The 25,041-nt window shown below is 41.2% G+C and overlaps 1 protein-coding gene across 14 annotated transcripts in view; it reads right to left on the bottom strand.

The window, feature by feature from the left end:
• Positions 1 to 1,384: 1,384 nt before the first annotated feature.
• The window catches only part of TLE4 (TLE family member 4, transcriptional corepressor), a 155,025-nt gene continuing 131,368 nt past the window's right edge, over positions 1,385 to 25,041 (bottom strand). For all 14 annotated transcript variants that reach the window (XM_061425596.1, XM_061425600.1, XM_061425603.1 and 11 more), the window contains 12 exons: positions 21,958 to 22,077; positions 20,943 to 20,996; positions 20,297 to 20,449; positions 18,728 to 18,860; positions 18,163 to 18,356; positions 17,576 to 17,652; positions 9,251 to 9,500; positions 7,818 to 8,065; positions 6,323 to 6,470; positions 5,461 to 5,611; positions 5,032 to 5,108; positions 1,385 to 3,074 (listed from right to left, as the gene is read on the bottom strand). In XM_061425596.1, the coding sequence (XP_061281580.1) occupies positions 2,967 to 3,074; positions 5,032 to 5,108; positions 5,461 to 5,611; positions 6,323 to 6,470; positions 7,818 to 8,065; positions 9,251 to 9,500; positions 17,576 to 17,652; positions 18,163 to 18,356; positions 18,728 to 18,860; positions 20,297 to 20,449; positions 20,943 to 20,996; positions 21,958 to 22,077 (1,713 nt within the window). In that variant the 3' untranslated portion in view covers positions 1,385 to 2,966. The remainder of the gene's footprint in view (positions 3,075 to 5,031; positions 5,109 to 5,460; positions 5,612 to 6,322; positions 6,471 to 7,817; positions 8,066 to 9,250; positions 9,501 to 17,575; positions 17,653 to 18,162; positions 18,357 to 18,727; positions 18,861 to 20,296; positions 20,450 to 20,942; positions 20,997 to 21,957; positions 22,078 to 25,041) is intronic.

The following is a 25,041-nucleotide window of genomic DNA, read 5'->3' as shown; positions in this document are numbered from 1 at the left end:
TTCAAACTAAGTCTTCCTTGGTTCAGGGTGCTTCTATCTTTGTCGTTCTTCAAACCTTTCAAGACCATATGTGGAGTAAAAACTATGGAAGACCAAGTAATTAAAACATCAATAACATCAAGACTGCTGTGCAGTCAATCTAGGCCTGAGACTGGTATCAGAGACTTAAAACCTAATCTGATAAAACCTCAGCAATGAGAAAAAAGATGCCCATTTATTTTTAAAAACTAGGATTGATTATCCATTCATCTCAATTTTTAATCCAGTATAAGGGCCAGTGCTTTGGCTCTCTATAGAGAGAAAAATTGAAGGGCATCACAGATTGACCCACCAGGCACCAAACAACAATTCTAACTGCTTGAGGCAAGCACTTTCTTCTACAAGTGTCAACACAGTAGGCAAGTGTCATATTATTTGTGTCAAAATGATTTTTCTTTTACTCAAAAAATCGCTATTACTTTTAAAGAAATGTTACTAAGGATAAACATAACTAATTAAGCTAAGAATACTTTAAAACATTATCATATCTGATATAGCAGCACTCACAGCACTCACATTTAAAGTGTTACTTCCACAATGAACACTGCTGAGTTCTTAGCACCTAACCACTCAATACCTCATACAGCTCAATCACTGAGACACTCCAGACCACCATGAGGCTCCCAATCTTCAGCCTTCTTTCTACCCAGTGGATCTATAAAATGATAGGTTTTTGAGTCCCAAAGTTTAGAATTCTTTAAGTGCTTTCTTATGCTGAAGCTTCACACACTCAACCAGGAGCAGCCCAAGGGATCTTAAGCTTTCAAAGACTTCAGTGTATCATGCTGGAAATGTTTCGCAAAGGCTGGAAATAGTATGCATGTGCTAACTCTAAAACACTGTTGGTCTCACAGAACTTCCTGTGATGATGGAAATGTCCTACAAATTTATGGAGTCCAACATGATAGCATTAGGCACATGTGGCAAGCTGAACGTCTAAAATGTAGTTAGTATGACAGACAAATTGAATTTTTAATATTAATCAAGTTAAAGTTAAATAGCCACAAATGGCAAACTAGTGGTAACCATACTGAACAGCACAGCACAGTACAGCTCTAAGACATCAAGACTTTTGAGTAACAAGCCAACTTTTTGACAAACTAAAGAGGCAGTCAATAAATATTTGGTAGCAACCTGTCATCAGTAACTTCTATCCACTCTCCCTTCTAGCTCTTCTCAAGTAAAAACAAAAACAGAATTAAAAGAGCAACAATAAAAAGCCCACGTGACTTTTTAACAACAATCTCCCTTGAATAAAACTAATAAGTCTTAATATATATAAGGAGTGGCACAGTTAAAAAAAAAAACTAAAGCCAGCAAAACAAAGAATTAGAAATAAGCATACTAGAAGTTACTTATGTTTAATGCTTAAAAGTCTGAATGCACAAACAATCTACCATTATAGAAGTACTGGTGGTCAATACAATGCATTAGAACTATGTACAATGCACAGTTTAGTATCAAAATCTTTCTACACTGTAGAGTTTTACGAAACTGTTAATGACATCAAACACTAAGCACTTAAGACACCATTTTGTTTTCTGCTACCACACTAGGAACGTCAATGGACAGTCCGTTTCAACTTGCAGCATCCATCCATTTCTAGTATGAAATTAAGTAATTTTCTACTTATACAATAAAGTTTATCTACACAGTTCTCTTGATTTTGATCCATAGCAGCAAAGGCACTGTACATCAGCAGATCCACAGACTTAAAAGATTTTTTTAAAGCATTCGAACAAAATAATAATAATTAAAAAAAGAAGTCACATATCATAGTTTAACACAACAACAACATAAAAGATAACAACAATGTTTCCGGCACAATGGCACAGTCTGTGTCCATTTCAGGGACATCCAACTAAGACATGGAAAGAACTGGAGGTAAAGAAAGCAAGTCCTCATCCCAGGTGAGAGTCCATTCTTCCTGGTTTTCAGAGGGAGGCCCTTGCAAATCCTCCTCTGCTGTCCTTGTCTTGTAAAAGACGTGACCTGCACAGTGGGAGGACTCCTCCCCTGGATCTGCGCCATTCCCAAAGAACATGCCAAAAAATAGCCCCTAATTTATCGTAGACAAAACTGCCCAAAGGCATACATCTCCCTTTGCAAAGAAATGTGGCAAAAATATCAAGAAGGGATTAAGTTCTCCCTTTGAGGCCAAATTTAATTTGTTCATCTGTCTATAATACAATAAAAAAGGAATTAAAAACATATTACAAAGACACTTGTCAACAAGTCAAAAAAAGAGAAAAAAAAAGAAAAAGTCCAAGTACTTTTATCGAATATAATCTAAAGCTATAGATATATTTGTTAAAGTTGTCTGAATAGACTCAAATGAATATGATGTGGTCTGTCACATTCTAATTGTTTTAATTTCCAAACATCTTTTAAAATATGTAAAAACAAAAACAAAAAAATCTAACAACACAGCAACATATTGCTTCCATATGTAATTATACATTTCACATCTCTATACAGTCATTAGTCTACATTTAGTGACATTTTTAATCAGTTATTTTAAACCTTCCTTTCCCCTCCTTTGCCAAAAAAAGGGGGGGATGGGTATCAAGTACAACGCATCTTCATTACCAATGCAGGAACAGACAGCTTTATTTAGTCAGTCATTGTTAGAAAGCCTTCTTTAAACAAAATAAATATATTACAGATATAATACATAATTAAAGATTCCTTTCACTGTTAAGTAGGGTTATCCATGATCTTCCAAGTAGATAGCTGAAGATTTTGATATCACAGGTTCTTAATGAGTATTCACAATTCAATAGCAGGGAGGAAGTGGGGGAGGAGGGGCTGCTTCCACAACTGCAATGAGTAATAGGAAATCCTTGGTTTTGGATGCGGGGGAACAGAAGGATGAGAGAAAAAAGTGCTACAAGGAGAAGGAGTCCATTTCACATGAAGATTTGTCCTTAATAAATAACTTCATAAACTGTGGCCTTCTTATCCCCAGAGCCAGTGACAATGTATTTGTCATCCACAGAAATGTCACAGCTGAGCACCGATGAGGATTCTTTGGACTGGGAAAGAGACACACAAACACGTTAAAGACTGAAAGAAAAACCTATGAATATTGAGAGGCAGGACTGGAGGACTCAGAGCAAAAAGAAGCAGAGCATGTTCCCTTGACTAAAATAGGAGCCCAAGGAGAAAACGTAGTCCCTTAAGTCCCTTTAAGGTATATTCTTAAAACGGCTGAGCCAGGTGCTTTCCCTCTGTTGGTCTGGAGGCTCTTGTACTGGGGTGGGAGGGTGGGTGAGGGTGGGTGGGGGTAGGAGGTGGTGGGAGGGGTTGGGAGTGGTGCGGAGACGGGGACACTGAGCGCCAGGCAAGTCCATGGTACAATTCCCCCTGCTGATGAAGGAAGGCTTTACTTCAAATCCTGGTCTCCAGCTAAGGGCAGTGTTCTCAGTATGAAAACCCTCAGTTTCACTCAGATGGCTTGGGTGTAGATGGAGCTGCAAAACACTAGACACATCACTTAACCTGTCTGGCCCTATTTTACCCATCTGTCACCTCAGAGGGGAGTCTCAGAGTCCAGATGAGGTTAAATAAGGGGGAACTGCACTGAAAAGACTATTTTTTTTGAGACAGGGAATGTAAAAATATTTCTAATATAAATCCTAGTTGACCCTCATGTAAAAACAGAACGTAAATATGCAAGTGGGAGTGAGTTCAATAGTTAGGAGAAAAAATGTATCCCTCATAGAGTTCCAGTACCACATTCAACTACACCAACTATACCAATTGCAAAGCATTCACAGTTAACTTTTAACTGTGCTAAATAAACAAATCCCACAAGATTTTACTGGAGCTTTGAATAGTTAAAAAAAATAAATGTTTGACATCTAGATTGTAGATGCTAACCTACTACCAGCACTTCTCAAACTTTCACTTTGCAACCTGTATTAAATACATTTTATTTCCCAAACCAGCAGATACAAGATATAACACACTTATTACAAAAAGATATACTCTTAAAATATTTTCATATTTCAAAAAAGTGCTGGTTGGGGACTTCCCTGGTAGTCCAGTGGTTAAGAATCTGCCTGCTCACGCAGGGACATGAGTTCGATCTCTGATCCAGGAAGAGTCTACATGCTTCGGGGCAACAAAACCCGTGTACAACAACTACTGAGCCCACTCTAGAGCCCCAAAGTCGCAACTATCGAGCCCACGAGCCTAGATCCCATGCTCCTCAACAAAAGAAGCTACCATATGAGAAGCCTGCACACTGCAACTAGACAAAGTCTGCACACAGCAACAAAGATCCAGCACAGCCAAAAATAAATACATTTTTTTAAAAAGTGCCGGTTGGGCCCATCCAAAAGTTATGATACAAAAACCACACTGTTACATTATAAACTTCAAGACAGCAAAAATATGCTATTTTTATTATCTTACACAGTACTTTCACTCAATATATGCAGTTTTAGATTCAAATTAATTAATCTCCTCTGTGATGACTTAATACCACGTGGTTAAGAAGGCTGCAAATCTATTATGCTATTCCTAAAACCACCTAGGAAAGAGCATCCCAAATACATAATGTTAAAAAGGTAATCTTTGACTTGCTTATGAAATTTTCACATACTAGCAAGAGAGATGAGGCTTGTACGTGTGTATCCTGCCAACAATCCAGTTCTCCTACAAATAATCCCACAAACTACACAAAGTACTACTGAGTAAATAAGAATAAAAGTTTATAAAATTAGTCCAAATTTATTAGTTTCCTAATAAATTTTAGCACTCTTTTTGGGGTAGAGGGGACAGAAATATTGATAACATGCTAATTAGTATTCAAGCAAAATGCTCAAATTTTACACAAAATTTTTAAAAGCCACAGTGCAAAACATAAAATTTCAGAGAAGACATGAAACTTCTATTCTAACATGTAAACAGGAGAGAGAACCACACAGCACCAAGCACCATGCGGTGAGCACACTGGGAGTGAAGGCTACACATGCGAAGCGTTACCTGGAATATACTGGCCCCATAAGGTGTTCTCCAGGCATTCAGAAGGTTGTCCTTTCCCGTGCTGACAAACCATTTGCCTAAAGAAACAGGGTTTCAAAAAAGGCAGTGTCTATTACTTTGTCAGAGTCCCAATATTTGTGTTACAGAGCTTCAATGATACACAGAAAACTTACCTCATCTGAAACAAGTAAGAGTTTCTTTTCACTGGCAAGATAAAGCCCACTCTCACATTATATAAATGAGTTATTTATACTTAGGACAGGGATGAAGTAGACAGATACCAGAAAATGACATAGTATTAGGGAAGTAGGTATGTGTGAGAAAGGAACAGAATTCTGAGAAGGGATACATCCATGAACTGAAGACCAGACTTGAAACAAAGCAGCAGGAAGGTAGAAGGGCAGATGGTGGACACGGGGGCTTGCTTACCACAGTGGGCAAACTTGAGTGACAGCACGCAGCTCTCGTGCAGGTGGAGCTGGTACTTGTCGGGCTTGGTGACATGCAACACCTCCACATTGCTGTTTTCCATCCCCACAGCCAGCCACTCTCCGGTCGGGCAGTAGCCCAGAGAAAAGATCTAGAATGGAAACAGGTGACGATGGTGGCTACAGAGGATGTACTTCCTTTAACAGGGAGGCGAGGCACTGCTTCCTCTGGGGATACTACTTAAATGGTGAAAGATATCAAGACAATGTTAACTGTGCAGGAAGAAATCAAAGGCGAGTGTGTAACCCCAAGTAATGAGTCAGATGTCCACAATCTAACTTACTAATCAATTGTGAGAAATTCAAAGGTCTACAGAGTAATGGTTATTGAAATAAAAGTTTGCAAAAAGCTTGTAATAAATGAAATTTTTAAAAAAATCTGTCAATAAAATATATACCATTGTACTTTGACAATAATAAAATTTTTCTTAACTAATTCAGCGTCAAAAGTGACTGTCACATGGTAAAGGAATTGCTGTTGAAGTCTCTGATATATCTCACAAAGTCATACGCGTGTGCTAAGTCACTTCAGTCGTGTCCGATTCTTTGCAACCCTATGGACTGTGGTCCACCAGGCTCCTCTGTCCATTGGATTTTCCAGGCAAAAATACTGGAGTGGGTTTGCCATGTCCTCCCTCCAGGGGATCTTCCCAACCAGGGATCGAATCTGCATCTCTTATGTCTCTTGCATCAGCAGGTGGGTTCTTTACCACTCGTGTCACATGGTAAATGAATAGCTGCTCAAGTCTCTCGTATATCTCACACAACCCAGTCTCTAAGATGGCACGTGCTCGAGCACACACCTGGGAGGTGAAGTCGTGCTGCTGCAGCTGCCGCCCCTCACGAAGGTCCCAGGACCGGACCGTGTTGTCCAAGCCGCCCGTCCAGAGCTTGGTGCCATCGTTAGAGATGTCAATACAGCTGGCCCCGTCCGTGTGGCCCTGGAATTGCCTGAAGATGCCAACATGGAGAAAAGTCCTTGAACTTTTTAAGTTTTTAGGTGAACTCAGTTTAAAATTCCTTAGTCATCAGTTTCATTGCAGGCCTGATTGGTATATTTCCTTTCGGTTTATTAGGTGTTCTATTATTCAAAATAATAACAAAGCATGTATGTAGAGAGATTAAAGTTTAATTGAGATGCTGAATCTCTTGCACTTTTTATTTATGAAAACTTAGGAAGTACTCTTCAAATTACTCATATGCTAAAACATGACTGAAATAACTGATAGGAAAAAGATATCCATCTGAAACAAGAGAACACAGCTACATAAATATGAATTAATCAAAGATATGATCTGAGACCTACTCTATCCTTGGGAAAGGAAGGAAGGAGAGAAGGTGGGAATATGTAGGAGATCTTTCCCTTCTGAAAGCTTTGGGGAGGGGCATAGGAAGGGGCAGGACAAATTCTGCCATTGAGCAACAATGCAACATAGGAGGCTGCCCCAGGAGCATATAAAATGTGTAAGAAACGGGTGCTGGGGTGGGGATTAGAAGCAGTTCCTCATACAGCCTTACCCTAAAGGGGAAAAAGTGATAACTACTTTGTTTTTAGAATCATTCAGAGTTGCATCCTGCAAAATAAGTTACAGATGGACAGCAGGGGTCTCTTTTCCTTCACCCTGTCACTGGGCTCCATTACAATCTCCGCAAAAACCTTTAGCAGTTCACGCCTCTTGTCTCCTGCTCTCTCAGGTGTTGACACCTGAAGATCACATGTGCTTTAGGGCTTTTCCTATCAATGCCAATCCTTTATCACCTCATTTCTACACAAATACAATTACTTCTATTCGTCCTGAAAAATGGGACTACAGATTATCTACACAGTTTCAGGGTGAGGTACACCGGACACAACGCCTGGGCCCAGGGTAGAAGCTCAATGATTATTTGTCAAAAAGAAAGACTGTGTCAGATACACATGGCACCAAGGAGACAGCCACACATGGTGAACCTTCTCAATGAGTGTCTATCAACAAGGATGGTTTGTAGCACAGATGGCAAATTATAGGTGTCTAATGAGCTCATGGACACCTTACATGTATTAATTATGTAAAACCGACCTCGTATTTTAAAATGTGAATTGGATGTGCTTAGTATAATTCAAAAAAACGAAACAAGAAGCCCTTATCCAATAAAGTTCAAATGGTACAGAAAACAAGATTTTACGGTATCTTAAAATGGCTCTCTCCTCTTAACAATTTTGAGTAAGATAGTTGTATTTCATCTTTCTGAAAATACACACACACACACACAGCACAGTTAAGTCCTCGGCCCTGGCGAGGGATCCTGCTGACCCACCTCACCAGCGTCTGGTTGTGCAGGTCCCACACAGCGATGTTGCCGTCGCTGCAGCACGAGAAGCAGACCTTGGAGTCCGGGCTGATGGCCAGGGCGTAGCAGGCAGGGGCTGAGGACGTCAGCTCTGCCTTGATGCGTGGGGTGGGAGCTGCCAGGTCCCAGATGGACAGCGTACTGGCTTCCCCTCCCACAATTAGGGTACGACCATCAGGGAGCAATCGGCAGGAACGGATGTAGTTATCCCTGTTCTGTAGAGACAAAACCCATCAAGAGGTTACTCATGAGGAAAGGAAAACAGCATTAACATGAGAGCAGAAATCCATAAAAGTATTGTGTTCCCTCCTAGCTTTAATGAGCCATTTTCACTTATGACAATGATAAAGTGGATTAATGCTAGCAAATTACATGAAATTAAGGAAGTACTTAAACTTGATCTACAAAATTTAGTACTGAGATATTTAATCTTAATTAGCATGAAAATACAAAGATCTAGACCCACTCCCACCATCAGCAAGTCAACCAGCTGCCAGAGTCATTTGCACCCACAGATTCAGCAGCCCTCACCACCCTGGAGCAGCCAGGCCTGGGAACTGGGTACAGTGATCTGGCTGCTGAAAGGCCCTGCTTCTCTGCCTCCAAGAAAGTGCCAAGGACTTAAGACACCTTGCAGTCCCTTCCGATCGCCAGGCCCTGCATTACCTGGCCAAGGGACATTGTGGGCTTGATTAAGCAGACCCAAACAGAGGAAAGGCTTGATCAAGGTGTGTTAAGTGACAGGAAAAAGACAAGTCCTCAGCTCATGAGGTTACGGGAGTCTTGTGTAACTATGGTAAACTGATCTAGCTCTGTGCTGCTGCAAAAATTCTCCTGTTTATCCAAGGAAGAAAATCAAACTGAAATTTCTTAACTGAAGGACAAATACCCATGAGACAGATAAGGGGGTAGCTAATGTTTATCACACAAAGTATTAAGTTACTTGTCTTCAGAAGTGACAGATTTTGATACTTGGGTGCACTCTCACAGAAACCACCATGGGCTCTTAGTATTTTTTTTTTTTTTTGGCTACCGCCAAGTGGCATTATGGAATTTTAGTTCTCCAACCAGGGTCTGAACCCATCCCTCTACGGCAGAGTCCTAACCACTGGACTTCCAAGGAAGTCCTGTCTTAGTTTTCTTTAACTGTTTTAATCAGACAGGAAGACGAGTAAACTGCCTGCTCCCGGGAACTGGGCAGGGTGAATGAAAACTGTACTGGAGTGCATGCCACATGTGAAGAACCAGATGAATCTACCCTGAGTAACTGAAAGAAGACAGCGGCCAAGTTAAAAACCACTGAAGATAGCCACCCACTTGGAATCAATCTGCGTGCTGTTGGTACATCCAGCCTACTTTGTGAATGAAGGCTTAAAACATGTTTATTCATGTCCACTCACCAGACAGTCGAGCTGAGAGACGGGGCTCTTGTTGCCAGGGTGGCTGATGTCCCAGACCTTGACGCAGCCCTTCCCACCCGTGTACACATGTCGCGTGGGGTTGCTGATGGTCACCGCACACACCACCTCCCCATGGTTTAGGGTGTTGATCTGGCGAGCGTGTCGAGGAATGCCGGGGCCGATAAGAGCGTCTGGGGGGAAGGGGACAGGCTGCATCTGACCATCTGCAGTAACGTGGAAGGAGTATGCCCTAAGACAGTGGGAAGAAGACAAGACAGGAAAAAGGAGAATGTGAAAAATGTTACTTAACTGATCACTGTAATGAGATGAAAAATAAAACATTTTCAGTGCTACTTAAGATTTGCAAATAGGTCAAATTTACTGAATATAGTGGAAAGAACTTAACTTTCAGAGCCATAGAGCTAAGTCTCTGATCAAATATCAGGTCAGCTCTTCGCTACCTGCCGTATGATATCAGTAATGACACAGTCTCTATCTTTAAAATGGAGTGAATGCTACCTATACTTCTCAGAGAATTAAATAAGATTACCAATACCCAGTATACTATCTACACCTCCAGTCACTTTGCAAACTGAGATTGCCTTGTAATTCAGGTGATTCAGAAGCCTGTGATACGATTTTAACCTATAGATCACCTCACTCCAATCAAGTGACTTACTAATGAAAATCAGAAGCTAAAATTATGAAGTTTTAAGGCATGACAATGCTTTAAGCCTACATGGTGAAATGGCATATGAGCCACCAAAAAGAATAAAAACTTTTGGATAAAGTTCCATCAGACCTGACAATAACAAATCCCAATAATTCCCAATGGAATCAGAACCTAAAAAAGCCTCCCATGTGACTGCCCCAGAGGCCCACCTGTTAGTGCCTATCAGCAGCTCCATTTCCAAGTCATTTCCAGGGAAAACCCTCTAGTTGTAAAAGCATTTGGTTCACTTAAGTTCAAGCACCTCCCTCAATAGACACCTCTATTCTTAAGGCACTGAATTCAGGGAACAGATGACAAGTGAGACTGTTATGATGCCAGTTGGGTTCCAGGAGGCGCGAGATGTTGGCAGTGAGCAGGAGGGAGCAGGGCCTGTCTCGGGGAACGTCATGGGCAGCAGCCCACTTTGGAAATGATGTCATGTTCCTTGGCATGGAGCTTTAGAATGTGCTCTGTTTACGGGAAGGAGTTTATGAAAGACATACCAAGGAAAAGCATTTATGGGTAGACAAAGGATAGGAGCCTAGACCTTTCAGGAAGTTTTAAAATCAAAACAGTTTTCTAGTTCTAGACTTTTGGTGCACAAGTCTACAGAATAGCCACACGCATCTAAATCTGACCCATTACTGAGAGGATACCATCAACAACATCTTGAAAGTCCCCAGAAAGGACAAAGCTGTGGAAGATTTGGGGACAGAGGGCAGAGGGCTTTCTCTTGCTCTGTAGACTACACTGAGAACTAGGATATGGAAGAGAAGCAGGATGTCAGACTGCTGAGGGCGGAAGTGGTGGGAAGCTGGGAAACCAAGAAAGACATTTCTTTGGTCAAAGCAGCAGGACTCAGAGATGTGTTGGATGTGTGGCCTGGAGAGAGAGATGCTGAGAAGGGTGCTCAGGCTTGGAACCAAGTGACTAGTGAGGCTACAATACACATTAGTGAGGGTGACAGGGAGGCATAACCAAAGGGGAGATATGTGGGGAGGTAAACAGTATGGTTTTCTTCAACTTGAGGGCAGGTGAGGAATCAAACATCTCAACCGGAAGTTGAGCACTGTGATTCAGAAGACAGGTTAGGTCAGAAAGATCACTGTGTGCTCATCCACAAAGTGGCGAGAGCTGAAGCTAAAGGAGCAGAAAAAGATAAATCTGGGGCAGATTATGCAATGAGCAGACTAGATACAGAACTTAAGAAAATGCTTACAACATTTAGGGGACCCCAGCAAGAGCAGTCAGAGAGAAAGAAAATCAGGAGACATGATAACGTGCAAAGGGGGCACAGATGGTCAATAATGTATTTCTCGGGTATCCCAGTGCGTGATGCACTTAATGCAACAAAGAGAAAAAAACCTCACATATCCCCTGTTCTCCTAAAATGACATTTTGGGTTCTGGGGTAGTTGGCAGATGGGCTGAAGGGCTGATACACTGGTGCATCAGTGAGATACTTACATAAATAAAGCTGTCATATGGTCAGTGCTATGAACAATGGAGAATTTGACAGAACAGGGAAAATTGCCCCATTTGGGGCAACTGGGCTGCAATATAAAGAGCAGGTATTAAATTACCTTGGCCAAGAAAGGAAGACGGTATGAGGAGGGAAAGGATGGTCAACTAAAGGCCAGAGTGAGGCAGAATGTTTACATTACTCAGTCAGAAAATAGTTACTAAATAAATGCCAAATATGTGCCAAGTACCATCAGATGGTGGGGAATCAGAGGTGAACAACATAGGCAAAGTCCCTATCTCCAGAGCCTACATCCTAGAAGGGAAGAGAGATAATATATAAGCAGATAAATAAATAATCTCAGACAGCAGTTCTCTTTCTCTCTCTCACACACACACACACACACACACAAGGTTTCAGATAAGAGAGACTAAAAGTGCACAGTGAGGTCTGAGACGGTATACAAGCTGAGGCCTGAAGGCAGGACACAGTCTCACATATAGAGGGCCTCGAGGAGAGTGCGCCAGGATGGGAACAGCAAATCTGAAGTTCTAGAAGAGGAGCCATGTGAGGAGGCAAGCGAGCACTCACTGGAGAGTGAGAAGATGGAGGAATAGGCAGGACCCATGTTAAAAAGGCCTAGAGGCTGTGTTGTGAGTGTGGGCTGTTATTCTGAGCAGAACGGGAAGTCACTGGAGACTTCTGTGTAGGGCGGGGAGTGATGCAATTCAGTTCATGTTTTCAAATGATCGTTCTAGTTGTTGGATGAGAATGGACTATAGAATGGAAGAAGGAAAACTAGTCAGGGGACTAATGTGGCAATCTAGGGGAGAAGCTGGTAGCCTAGGCTTGAGAGACAGTAAGAAAGCTGGGAACAGATTTGTAATTCCAAAGATTTCTGTGGCTGCGTAGAGGCAGAGAATGCTATTCTCGATGGCATGTGGGGCTCATGAAGGTGACACAGTGGAGAGTGATGACAAGGTCTTCCCTGGGGTCTATTAAGTAGATAAATGATATTGAAGAGGACAGAAGTTCATTAGAGACGACGTGGTCCAAGCCCTGAGATGAGGTTATGAAAGGGCTGATCTTGCATACCACGGACATCCAGGATGACGGCAGCCTCTGCGTGGAGGAAGCCCCCAAGCCAAGTATAAAGTCTTAAATTACCTGAGAACTCTCCCAACAAGGCAGAAGAGGGGGTGGAGACTCAGGCACACATTTGAGATGGGATGGGTTTTCACATGAAGGCAGAATGAGTTTAGTTCTGGAAGACACTGGAATGGAACAGGAGGTGGGGAGGGCGGCACAGCCTTTATAAGCCTGCCATTGGCTCTGAGGATGACTGACGTGAAGTAAATGAAAGGGCAGCCCATGGAGAGCTGCAGGTGGAGAGTGTCCTCAGCAGAGAGCCAGGTGTCACTTCAGGCAAGGAGGGGAAGGCTGTGAAATTCTGAGGGGAGACAAAGGCTAATGGATTTAGCAATTAAGAGGTCATTAAGTAAATCTTAAAGAAAAGATTATTCCAAGTTTAGAGATGATGTTATACATTCTTAATGATCATTTCCTTGAAAAGATATCCCTTCACTCCCCTCTAGAATAACTAATGATTTTTAAAGAGCCTTGAGAATTTAAATAGTTAAGAAACCAGGCACATAATTTCTTTCGAGGTTTTTCAACATGACATTCTTGACATTCCCCAACCTCTCTGTGAGCTCCTACTATGTTCCTGGAACTCCCTGAATTAAGAATTTCAAGAGTCTATTTGCATTAAGGGTATAATGTAGCTCCCTGTTTACTATTAAAATATATATATAACGTATAAATAAATACACATATATAAATGATACTTAAGACTGGAAAAAAGAAAGCTCTAGTACATACTTATCAGATTTCAACAAACTCTGATGTGTAGCTAGCAAAGAGTACTGGAATGTGTAATGAAAGCCAACCTTCCTAGAAATGAGAGAGGTGCAGGCTTGAAAATCTATTCTTTTCTCTAATTAAATGCATCAATACTCCTTATTCACATATTCTGATACAGATGTCATGCCGAGATACAAAATCAGGTAAGATGTTGGCCTTGTCCGTAAGTGGCTTATAATCTAGGAAGTATGATGAGAAAAGTATAAAAGGGGTTACAATACCAGGTGCAAGATGGAAGAATGAAGTTCTGTCGTGGTTCAAAAAGCAAAAATAAACCTATGTTTCATGAAAGACATGGTACTGGAGATGGATTTTAGAGAATGGAAGGACTTCAACAAAGAGGGAGGAAGATGGAAAAACCCTTCCAGGTTGGAGGGAACAGCTGTAAAAGGATGAGGTGAAATGATTTTTGAGAAGTCCTGGATTGGTTTTAATTCAGGAATTCACTAATTCAGCAATGACCCCCAACACAGTTAAGTGGCGAAGGAGCTAGCTTGATAAAGTAACTCTCTCTCTCTCACACACACATACATACACACACATACTATGTACAGGTTAGCCTGAGAATTTCACAAATAGATTTTACTGAAGAATGCTTGTAGGAGGAGGAGCAAAGCCACTCAGAATAAATTTGGTAGCAAGAAGTACAACAGATAGGAGGAATAAGACAATTATTAATCTAGATAATAATTAAGCCAATAATTTTTCCAATATTTATTAATCCAAAATTATTATTAATCCAATAATTATTGGATGATAATTAATCCAATAATCTAAATGAGAGGCAACGGGGTACTTGAACCAGGTCAGGAAAAGGATGACACACTAGAAGTAACAGTGGATATAAAATTCTATAGGACTTAACTGAAGAGAAGTGAGGAAGAAGCCAATAATGACAGGTTCTGAGCACACGGGAACAAGGAACAGAGTACTCTGAAAACCGGGTAAACCTAGGGAAGCACTTTGTGAATGTAATAAATTTGTACTGCAAGTAATACACGCTCAAGATGCCTAGCTGAGATGTCCAACAAATCACGAAAATACAGGGCTAGAAGTAACAGGTGCAGGAAGCCAGAGAAATACATACATACACATACACACTCTCTCTCTCCCCCCCACCCTCTCTACCCCTGTCTGTCTCTCCCACCCTCTCTACCCCTGTCTGTCTCTCCCACCCTCTCTACCCCGTCTCTCTCTCTTTCTGCCTCTCGGCAGATGAAACTACAAAGAGCTACTATGAGTGGTCTCCAAAGGAGACGGTCAAGAGAAAGGAAGTTTGGACTTCCTGACAGAACTATACTTCAAACAATTCAGACATCTGTAAATAGACCTGTTTAAAACATGTGTATTGAGGATCCTATTTTATTTGGAGCATCATATTTGGATGAAAACCCAGCACAGCTTAGAAGGTTCTTGGCGTTCCCACCTGTACTTCCTCCTCCCTCTCTGAGAGGCCTAGTTCCATAACATCACACTCATCACTTCTAAACTTCATGACACCTTCTCCAAGTATCTGATGTCTCATACGACTGAACTAGACCCTAAATTCACAAAGAAAGGTCTGGCTGTTGCACTCCATGCAGCATTCAATAGGAGAGAAGATTGGGTTCTGGGAGCATATGAACCCACTAGAAGGTGAACCAGCCAACAAATAAAACTTCAGAGTTTACTGTGTGCCAGGAACTGTTCCTATTTTGAAAAATCGTGCTTTATAAAAACAAATAAAAACAACAGCAGAGAAGAATTTCTGAATTGTGAGCAGCTTAAAACCCATAAACCTGAGACCTTTTGTTATGGCTGAAGTCACATGCCATCTCCCACAATATAATTAGTGCAACGGTTTCAATTGAATACTTTTGTATTATTTATAAAAGCCTCATATAAGTAGCATGTGAGGAAAAAAGTCCACTTCTGGCTGATGTTAAAATTAAACTCTGTTGTCATTTCAGTTACTTATTGAGAAGAACTTCTGTTAATTCAACAGAATAAGCAAGAGGACCCAAGGTGAATTAGCAAGTAAATGCTATTTTATTCATTAGTTTGGAACATGCATTTAATTATAATTTGTGATAATATCTAGCAATTATTCTGTAAAAAAAAAAAAAACAACAACAAGGAGAGAGATGCACAAATGTTTCAAGTCCTTCTAAAGAAAAGCAGTTCCTTTGTGTATGTGGTGAAGAAAGCCTTTAGGTGATTTATTATGTTTTATGTTGTAGCGCAAAAGATAGTTTTCCTGTTGAAAAACATGCACAAGTGTCACAACTCTCCATCCTGTGATCTAGAAGCCATATTCCATCATCTCTTCAAGTATTTCTCTCTATATGCATAATGAGCGCTAATTTGTATGTCGTGGTACCTTGTTGAAGACACACACAGAGGAAGAGGGATCTAATATACTCAGTCTAATCTTCTTACAGTATCTCTGCCTCCCACTATGTTCTATTGCATAAGCAGTTGAAAAACTGATAATAACCTGGGCAAAGCTCAAGAGGAAATGATGCAGCAGGTGACTGAACAGCCACTGTAAACCAAACACTGGACTAAACCTCTATCATATCATCTCATCCTCGGGCCCTTCTTATCAGGGAGGTGCCAGCCCTGTTTTTAAAGATGAGCCAACTGAGGCTCACGAAGTTGAGAAACTCTGCAAAAAGTCAGTTCCTTCCTAGTGTCAATCGGCAGAGTCAGAATTCAACCCTGGATCTATTACACTCTAGAACCCAACCCCCGTTGAACACACCATGCTATCTTTGGGGTTTCCTGATGTCATTTGCCAACTGCATTAGGTGTGACCTGGTAACTCCAGGAACAAAGACTCTTAGCCATCCTGCTACCCACCACCCCTACTGAAAGGGTGATGCACCACCTCACCTGGCAGTGGTTACACTACAGCTCTGGGTACACCTGCCTGGTGACTAAGTGGTAACTCCACACAGTACTGAAAATGGACCACACCACTTCCCTCAAGAAACCTCTCCATCTCCACTGGTTTATATGAAACTTGTTGGCATTCAGTTTATTCAATTAATCCCTTGACTTTGTTGTTTAGTCACTGCTTGAAACAGACCAAACTTTCACCTTCAAATACACCAGGGTTCTTGGTCAACAAGACTTGTCAGTCAGTCAACAACTATTTGCCGAACAGGCACAAACACAGAGAATTTTATGGTAATTGATATTTAAACCTTCAACTCTCAAGGAACTCAAAGTCTAGTTTGCCTTGACTTGCTTATTAATCAGTCAAATATTTACTGAGCAACCTGGCTATGGAACCAGTACTGTGTATGACGCAACAGGGAAGTTTAGGGTAAAGTCTGCAGAGAAGTTACAGAGGAAGAGCCAAGAACATGAAACATCAGGTGGAAAGTGAAGGAAGGGTCAAGGTCAGGCATGTTTAATGCTGTGGGGCCAGCAACTGGGGGGAAAAAAAGAAGACAGGCAGGAAACAACAGGATGACAACTAAATGCCTAAGTGTACAGCAGTGAATAAACAAGCAACAGGAGGTCAGTGAAAGGAGACTGGCACCCATCTTCAATCATTTGTTGAACAAGCATAAACTGTGAGCACTACAAAGAGCAGAGAGCTGTGCATAGACAGCAATGAAAATTAGGTGCAGTGGATTAAAATGAAGGATAAGGAATGACACATGGGAGAGATCAGAACATACAAGAAGAGGCTGGAACAACTGCTGTGTGTGTTCCACCTTCATGGCTGGAGGGGGCATGAGACTGTAGAGGCTCCAAATACCCGGTTCACAGGACAGGAAGCCAACTGAGCAAGCCACCTTTGCCAGAAACACAAATGAGCTTCTTTCTTTTTAGCCTTTGAAGTTTGGCATGTCGTTCCCTAACATGCTCTAATTTTGAGCATCTAGGTTTGCACGTAAGATGACTTTTTCCCCCCCAAGACAATAAAAGAATTGCCTTGAAACCAGTAACAGATGTAGAGAAGATCTGACTACTAGAGATGCCCCAACAATTTGCATTTCCACATCAGAAGCTTGAGATTTTAAATTGAAAATCTAAAACCCCACCTCATTACCTCTTGCCTTGTGCTAAAAAAAAAAAAAAAAAAAAATTCTGCCAAAAAAAAAAAAATCCCCACAACAAAAAAACCCTTGCAAGCTGAAGGAACTTGCCAACACCGCCCAGTAGTTCTCAGAGTCTAAAGGGCCAGTGAGGGCCCAGACATACAGTGAACATGAGGCACAGAGCTTGGTACTCACGGCTTTCCTCCTGGAATGCCTGTCAGGTTTGGAGGTATCGCTGGCACACGCATGTGATGGTGTGGATCAAATCCAACCTACAATTGTTCCCAAGCAAGGCAGCAGAAATAAACACAGTTACATTAACTCATTTCATCCTACTCAGTACCTTTCCAAATTCTAGGAGAATAGATGCTTTTAAAATGTGATTTTAGAGATAAATATACAAGTATTCATTGATGAAATGATAGAAGGATATACATGATTTCATGGTCACATACTTGGGGGTGGAACAAACATAAAAAAAAAACCACTATTATCATTGACGCTCATGATGCAATTGAAGGGGTTACTATATTTATTATATTATCTGCTCTACTTCTGTAGGTTTGACTTTTTTTTTTTTTAAGGACTATTACACACAAAAACTGCCCTTATCTTATGAAAGAAAATGAATCGTACAATATAATAACATGCAGTTTAATTTATAAATAAGCACAGGTTGCTCCATAGATACCTCAAGCTGTAAAAACTACCCTAGGCAAAAATACGCATGGCCATTTTCTGAGCTCTGAAACACTTTTATTCTGTAAAAGTTCACAACATACCACTGGTGATCTCCCGTAGGCAGCAGCCGCGGCAGCAGCAGCAGCAGCCGCGCTCATCTGTGGGGAGATGTTATGTAGCCCTGCGTAGGCAGCTCCGGGGCTGGTCAGCTCCCCATTCATCCCCGCGTGTGGCACGATCCCAAACGGGGTTGGGTATGGACAAGGTACTGCCATGGGAGTCCTTAGGCTTGAAGCTACAGACCCAAACAGAAGGGAGGAGAAAAACCAAGGACACACACAGGAAATAATAATGAGGTCTAATGAATACAATGAGTAACACGTTCTTACATATGTTAAGAAATAGGATCTGTAATTCAAATAAGCTTATTTTAATGTTTGCAAAAGTCATTTAAGCTTTCATCAAGGTTCAAACATTTGCCTTAATTTACTGAACACCTACTATGTGTCAGACAGGGTAAGTGCTAGGTGCTTGATTCGGACTAAAAAAACTCACAGCCAGTCCATGCTGATCATTGTACTCTTAATATATTACACTCTTTAAATTGCTATAATTTCTTTAAAAACAGGAAGCATAAATATGTACAGAAACTTTTTTCTGACTAACCCAACGGGTCAACTCCTGGCGGTTTTCCGGGAACCGGCCTCAATCCGGGAGTGGAATTACTGCCTGGGGTGGGTGCATCAGTTCGTGGAGTAGGGGTATTGGACTTCGACACAGGAGTAGTAGATTTTTCATTCTAACAAGAGATGTAATGGAATACACCGGTAATTAGAACACAATTTTAACAACTATGTTAAACATCTGAAATGGTAAAGAAGAAGGAGAGGAAAAAGAAATGGACAAGATTCTTCAGTGTGGGCCTTTCTTTTTATTAGTTAAAAGGGCTAACAAAGAAACAAAAAGTGTTCCCTGAGACCACAAAACCAATGTTCAAGAGGACATAAATCAAAGCTGAATTTGGGGCAGAGGAAACCATTTCCAGGCAACTGGTCTGAGTCAGACAAAGGCTGACAGTTCGTGATGTCCTGATGTGACTGGCCACTTGCTGGTTGCTTTAAGACTGAGTGGTTTTGTTGGGTTCCTGATGGATTGTTCATGCCACAAGAGGCGCCCCTGGTTAACAGGTCCCCTTAAAAAAGAACCAGCCTGAAATCATCACAGAGATCAGCACAGATGAGCTGTCATTAACAGGCCGGAAGGCCAAGAGAAAACAATAGAAATAAACTAAACGCAGCCCTGTACCAGACACAGCCTCCAAATCTGCAGACAAACTGAGGAATTTTCTTTCTTTCAGCTGTGAATTCAAAAGGCTATTTGAAAACTGAATTTTTTTTAACACTATGTTATAAGGAAATAACTGGTGAGGAAAAAGGAAGACATATCACATAAAAATGCAATTAACTACACAGCCACAAAAGACGGGGCTACAGGAAGATTATCCTGACTTGCAGGCAGTTTCATTTTTTGCATTTGTGATTTGTGGTGTGACTCAAGACAGACTTTTATAAATGACAGATAACTTTTTAGTTAGGAAGGGAAAATTATTGCAGTCATATATAGCTTGGTAATTCAAACAAAGCTACCAACAAAATCACATCCAAGCCAAAAACTAAATTTACCATAAACCACAGATGACAAAACCATCTCTGTAACCCCAATGTGTGTATCTTCATCTTCACTGAGATACGTTTCACTACATTTCCCCATGTCCTTCCCCCATCCTTACAAAAAGACTCACAAAACAAACATCCATCACCAAGTCAGTGAGCCCACTCTGTTCCAAAGTACCTTTGTCAATTAAACTTGAATACTGAAAATATACATATACTTAGTGATCAAAGTCCTATGGAAAAATGAAGAAAAATAAAATTTTAGAATTAAAACTAATCATCTGGAAACAGGCAATGCAAAGAAAGAGTGAAAGTGAGGAAAGTGTCAGTCACTTGGACGTATCCAAGTCTTTGCAACCCCACGGGCTGTAGCCCACCAGGCTCCTCTGTCCATGGGATTTTCCAGGCAAGAATACTGCAGTGGGTTGCCATGTGCTCCTGGGACTCTTCCAGACCGAGGGATCAAACCCATGTCTCTTATGTCTCCTGCATTGGCAGGTAGGTTCTTTACCACTAGCCGCCTCCTGGGAACCCCCCCCCCCAAAAATGAACAACTGCTTACAAGGCTAAGTTCTTTGGATTTGGAGGAAGGAGTACTGCTGGAGGATGCAATCGAAGCTGGACTGATTGGGGCATCTTTCTTGAGCAGGCGTGTCTTGTCCAGGCCGTTCTCTCTCGGGGAATGTGCTGGGCTCCCTCGAGGTGATGATGGATCCTACAAAGAAACATCAAGGGTATCAAATAGAGCACAGCACATTCACAATGCGAGAGTACTTGGTGTGGACGTTTCAAGCCAAAAGTCTTCAATAGCTTAGGAGCAAAAAATGTTCTGGAACAGACTGTTAAGACTCATCAAATTGCTGTAGAAAATATTCAGTATTGAGGTCAATAAAAATACTACAAAATTTATCATATTTATTTTAAAACAGCAACAAAAAAAAAACTCTACAAATTTGCAAGTAACTTGTCAAGGAGACCTGTAGACTGACCACAGATGTCTGGTGTGCATTCCTGTTGGTAACAGAACGTACGTGCACTTCATAGACAAGAGTAACAATAAAAAAGGATGTGTAATACACAAATTTTTCAGATAAACAAATTGTGGGTCCCTTTAGAAATTAAGAAAACATTGTGGACACTAACTGTTGGGACACTAGTCATTGTTATAACTGGGTAAGAGCAGGAAGTCAAATGAGCCACAAACATACCTCATTGGAAACGTCAACCACCAAGTTGTCATCACTCTTCTCAGCATCGCTGTCCTGCATTGACAATTGAGAAGCATTATCTCCTCCCCCAGCAAAAAAAAAAAAAAGCAGCCAGATTTACCCTGAGTAAAGCCCAGAGTAATTCCTCACATTTTATAAAAACGAACAGCACCAAACAGTGGCAAACACTCTACAATGTACTGTGTTCCTTACTCCTCGTGATGATGCTATGACATAGGTAATAGGATGATTTCATTTTAGTTGAAGAAAGTCAAAGCTTATGGCTTGTTAGTCTAGAGCATCAGGTGCCACCTGGCCTGCCCATGCTACATAATACAGCCTACACATGGGCGGGATTGTCCTTCAAAGTGTCTTTCAAAGACTGGGTAAGGAGCCACAGTTTTGAATTTGGGAGGTTTCACATGAAAACTCAAGTTCTTGGCTTCTTTTGAGCCTGCAGTCTTGCAGGGCACCAGCACAGAAGTGGAACGTGGTCAGCGTGCCTCCACACCAGGGAGTCCTATCCCGCTTCACTGATCTGAAGCAGCAGTCACGGAAGGGAAATGAGCTTTGGTACATGCTAGGAACACATCTGGATGTCTCTGGAAGTAACATTCCACCAAAACGTGCTACATTCCTCAGCACAGGAGATCATCCAGACATTTTAACAGGTTGTCTGTGATTTTACATTTTCCCTTAACATTTCTAGCTGGCCACAGAAAATTCAACCACCTTGAAATGTATGGAGGGAAGCAAATACACCTAACAGAAATAATACAGAACACAAGTCCTCTATCGGTTGCCAGATCAAACAGTGTTTCCTGGCTCACTCACCTGCAAACACAGGCTTTCAGTCAGCCAACTGACACTCAACTACAACTGTATTAACTAGTTTTCTCTCCTAGAATGTTATCTTGTGGTCTAGTTTTGGTTGTTAATATTAAGAGGGTAAAAAGGCTGTTGATTAAAAAGCAAGATAAACTGCCTCCCCCAAAGCAAAGGCGAGTGAACCTACATAACGAGCTGCAATCTCCTTTTCTTCAGTTTTCTGCTTTTTGCTATCAGAGGAATAGTCTGTGGAGTTTCTGTGCTTCTCAGCACCTCGGAAACTGGCTGATGGGGATACCGAAGAGCTCTGGAATTAGAAAGGAAAGCAGAATTGAGAGATGACCAGTCATTTAACCCTGTCATTTTTTAAAATCACATGAGACTTTATCTCCTTTTTGCTCTTAGTATACGCTCACCAAGCTGTTAAGAGGAGACAGGCCTCCCCCGACCCACTCCGCATTGATGCGTGCATGCGTGCGTGCTAAGTCACTTCAGTCGTGTCAGACTCTACGCGTCCTCATGGATGTAGCCTGCTGGGTTCCTCAGTCCATGGGATTTTCCAGGCAAGAATACTGGAGTAGGTTGCCACTTCCTCCTCCAAGGGATCTTCCCTACACAAGGATTGAACCTGCATCTCTTACATCTCCTGCATTGACAGATGGGTTTTTTACCACTAGTGCCATGTGGGAAGCCCACCCTGGGTCAGTATAGCTATAAAAAGATCACTCCCTAGTGGTCAGATGTGATGATGGCAACTCCTCCACTAGCTCCAGAGACAGGGGTGCAGGGTGGGAGTTTAGAGGAGGAAGACTGAGGACTAGTAAGTGGGTTTCCATTGATAGGGGATGAGTAACTCTAAACCCTTCCTTCCTGTATCAATCCATCTCAGGGTTTTATATGATTACTCTAAATGTAGGAACCAAGCATGGTAACTACTGCTACTCAAACGTTCACTCTTATGTTTGGCGGCAGAAAAGACAGTAGGCATTATCCATTAAAGGCTGAAGACAGAAGCAAAACACTACAAGTCAAACAATTTCATAATGTGTACTGATAGCTTCTTGACTATCATCTATGCCCACTGAGTTCCAATCCTCATTCCCAGGCTAAGACTTGCTTCAATGCTTCTGCTTTGTTTTCCTACCATGGCCCAATGCAATTAGGCTTTTACAACCATTTTGCCATTGAAATCATGCACACAAACACCATCTGTGAGTTACTACTTACCAATTTAATGCCAACCCCTGTATCTAGTTTTTCCCCTTTCCAGTCTATCTTCCACATTTCTGGGATTCTCAAACAAATCTCCTTCCAGAGATTCTCACCCTTCCTTAAAAAATGGCAAACGGTGTCCCACTATCCACAGGGGGGGAAAAAACCCCAACTTCTGAGTATAGCTGTCTTTCAAAGCCCTTCACTCTCTGCCCCAATTCAGCCCAGGCCTGGTCTCAGAGCTCTTAGCATGTTGCTGCTCCACCTTATCCCGTGCCTCTTGTCACTGCACTGGAAGCCTTCCCCACCCCCACCCAGCTTTCAAGAATGTCCTCTCTCTCAGTATCTTCCCTTTGAAACCCTCTTTCACCATTCTTAAGAACCAGCTCTAACTTCACTGTTCGATACTCCCTCAGACACTGTCAGGCAGAATCCATCACTCTTTGTGTCCTAATGTTTTATTCACCCAGACAGTGGAGCATTCACAGTCAGTTGATACCTATTTGTTTACAAGGTCCTACCCACTCCAGGCTGCAGATCCCCGGTGGTGGGGGCACCCAGCACAATGAGTGGCACTGAGCTGCCAAGAATTATTTTTTTATGAACAGAAATGACTGCACGACCCCTCTGCACACCTCAACTGTAATCCAAAATTCATGTGGTACATTCCTTTCCAGAGGGTCCCTTGGCTAAACAAATCCATAAGAGGTCATCCAGTAGAGTAGGATCTGAGGCATGATACGCCTTAGGTATGGCAACGTGGCGGCTCTGCCCCTTCTTCGCCTTACTCCATCATATACTTCTGCACCCCTTCATCCTACTAATGTGGTGCTTTACAACAAGAAGAAAAGTGAGTACATCTGTGTATGATTCACTGAGTCTTTTGATTCTGATATTCTCCACTGAACATTACTGCTACTCTGTCAAAAAGGAAAATTTGATTTTTAAACAATGACAAAATATTTTTTTTTAATTAATACTAAATGGTAATGTTTATTTATTGGCACACATGTACAAATAGCTTTTTCTTTTTAAACTGGCTGTTTCAGGAACTGTGGGTAGCACTTTATTTGTGAATTTTACTGTAGAACAGAGTTCTACATGTTGGAGTTTCCTGGTAGAATGATAAAGTAGTTAATTACCACTAGCATTTAAAGGTTAAGCTGAACAATAGGCACTGGGGCAATCAGCAATGTTCTAATAACATAATTGCTCTAGAATCAAATTGGACTTGGCACGGACTCTCATCATGAATCTAACAATTCTACCATTCTGCCACTGGAAGGCTATTTGGACTTTTGCTAGACATGTGAACAGGAGAAATTGAACACTGATAAAGACAAAAATCACGATTTTACAACAAAAGCTTATTTTTATTTCTCTACTGTTACTTTAAAAGCGTAGCCAGTTTAGGTATTTTCCTAACTTATTACATAAGAAACTTACCAGAGTTGCATTATTATGCTTTATAAAACTACAAACTTAGAAACATTAAACACAGATCTTTTTTCCTTACAGTTGGATCATGTAAATATACTAGCAAATTTGTTAAGAACAAAGAGTCACACTGTGAAAGCAGTGGCCAATTTGGAGAGGACAAACTATCTTAAATGTGAATGGTTAGTAAAAACTTCTAAAAAGTAAAACTAATAACCTAGAATTAAAAAACAGAAATTTAATTTTAAAAAGTAAACACATATTGTGTATATTGAAAAAAAGAAGGTAATGTCTAATAAAAGCTAAAGAGGACGGAAACAAAGTGAAAATAAAAAAAAAATAATAAAATATATGAATCCTATTATATGGAAATCCTAACTGCTTTGGTAATAAAAGAGAAGCTTTAAAGTCAGTTATTCCTAACATTATAAATCACAGTACCTCAAAATGAGAAAAAATTCTAGATCCTAGTCTGAAATCCAGCCTGGACTTTACTAAGGCTATTGATCAAGTCAGTTGCAAAACCACTACTCTAACTGTAGTTCTTTCAGTGCAGGAATTAGTTTGGGTCAGGGACACTCAGGGGGAATCTGTCTATGATGGTGGGGGTAGGGAGGATAGA

The sequence above is a fragment of the Bos javanicus genome, chromosome 8 (assembly GCF_032452875.1).
Source record: "Bos javanicus breed banteng chromosome 8, ARS-OSU_banteng_1.0, whole genome shotgun sequence".
Taxonomy (NCBI): domain Eukaryota; kingdom Metazoa; phylum Chordata; class Mammalia; order Artiodactyla; family Bovidae; genus Bos; species Bos javanicus.
Note: the sequence above shows the minus strand (reverse complement) of the source record. Positions and strands in the feature narration are given on the sequence as shown.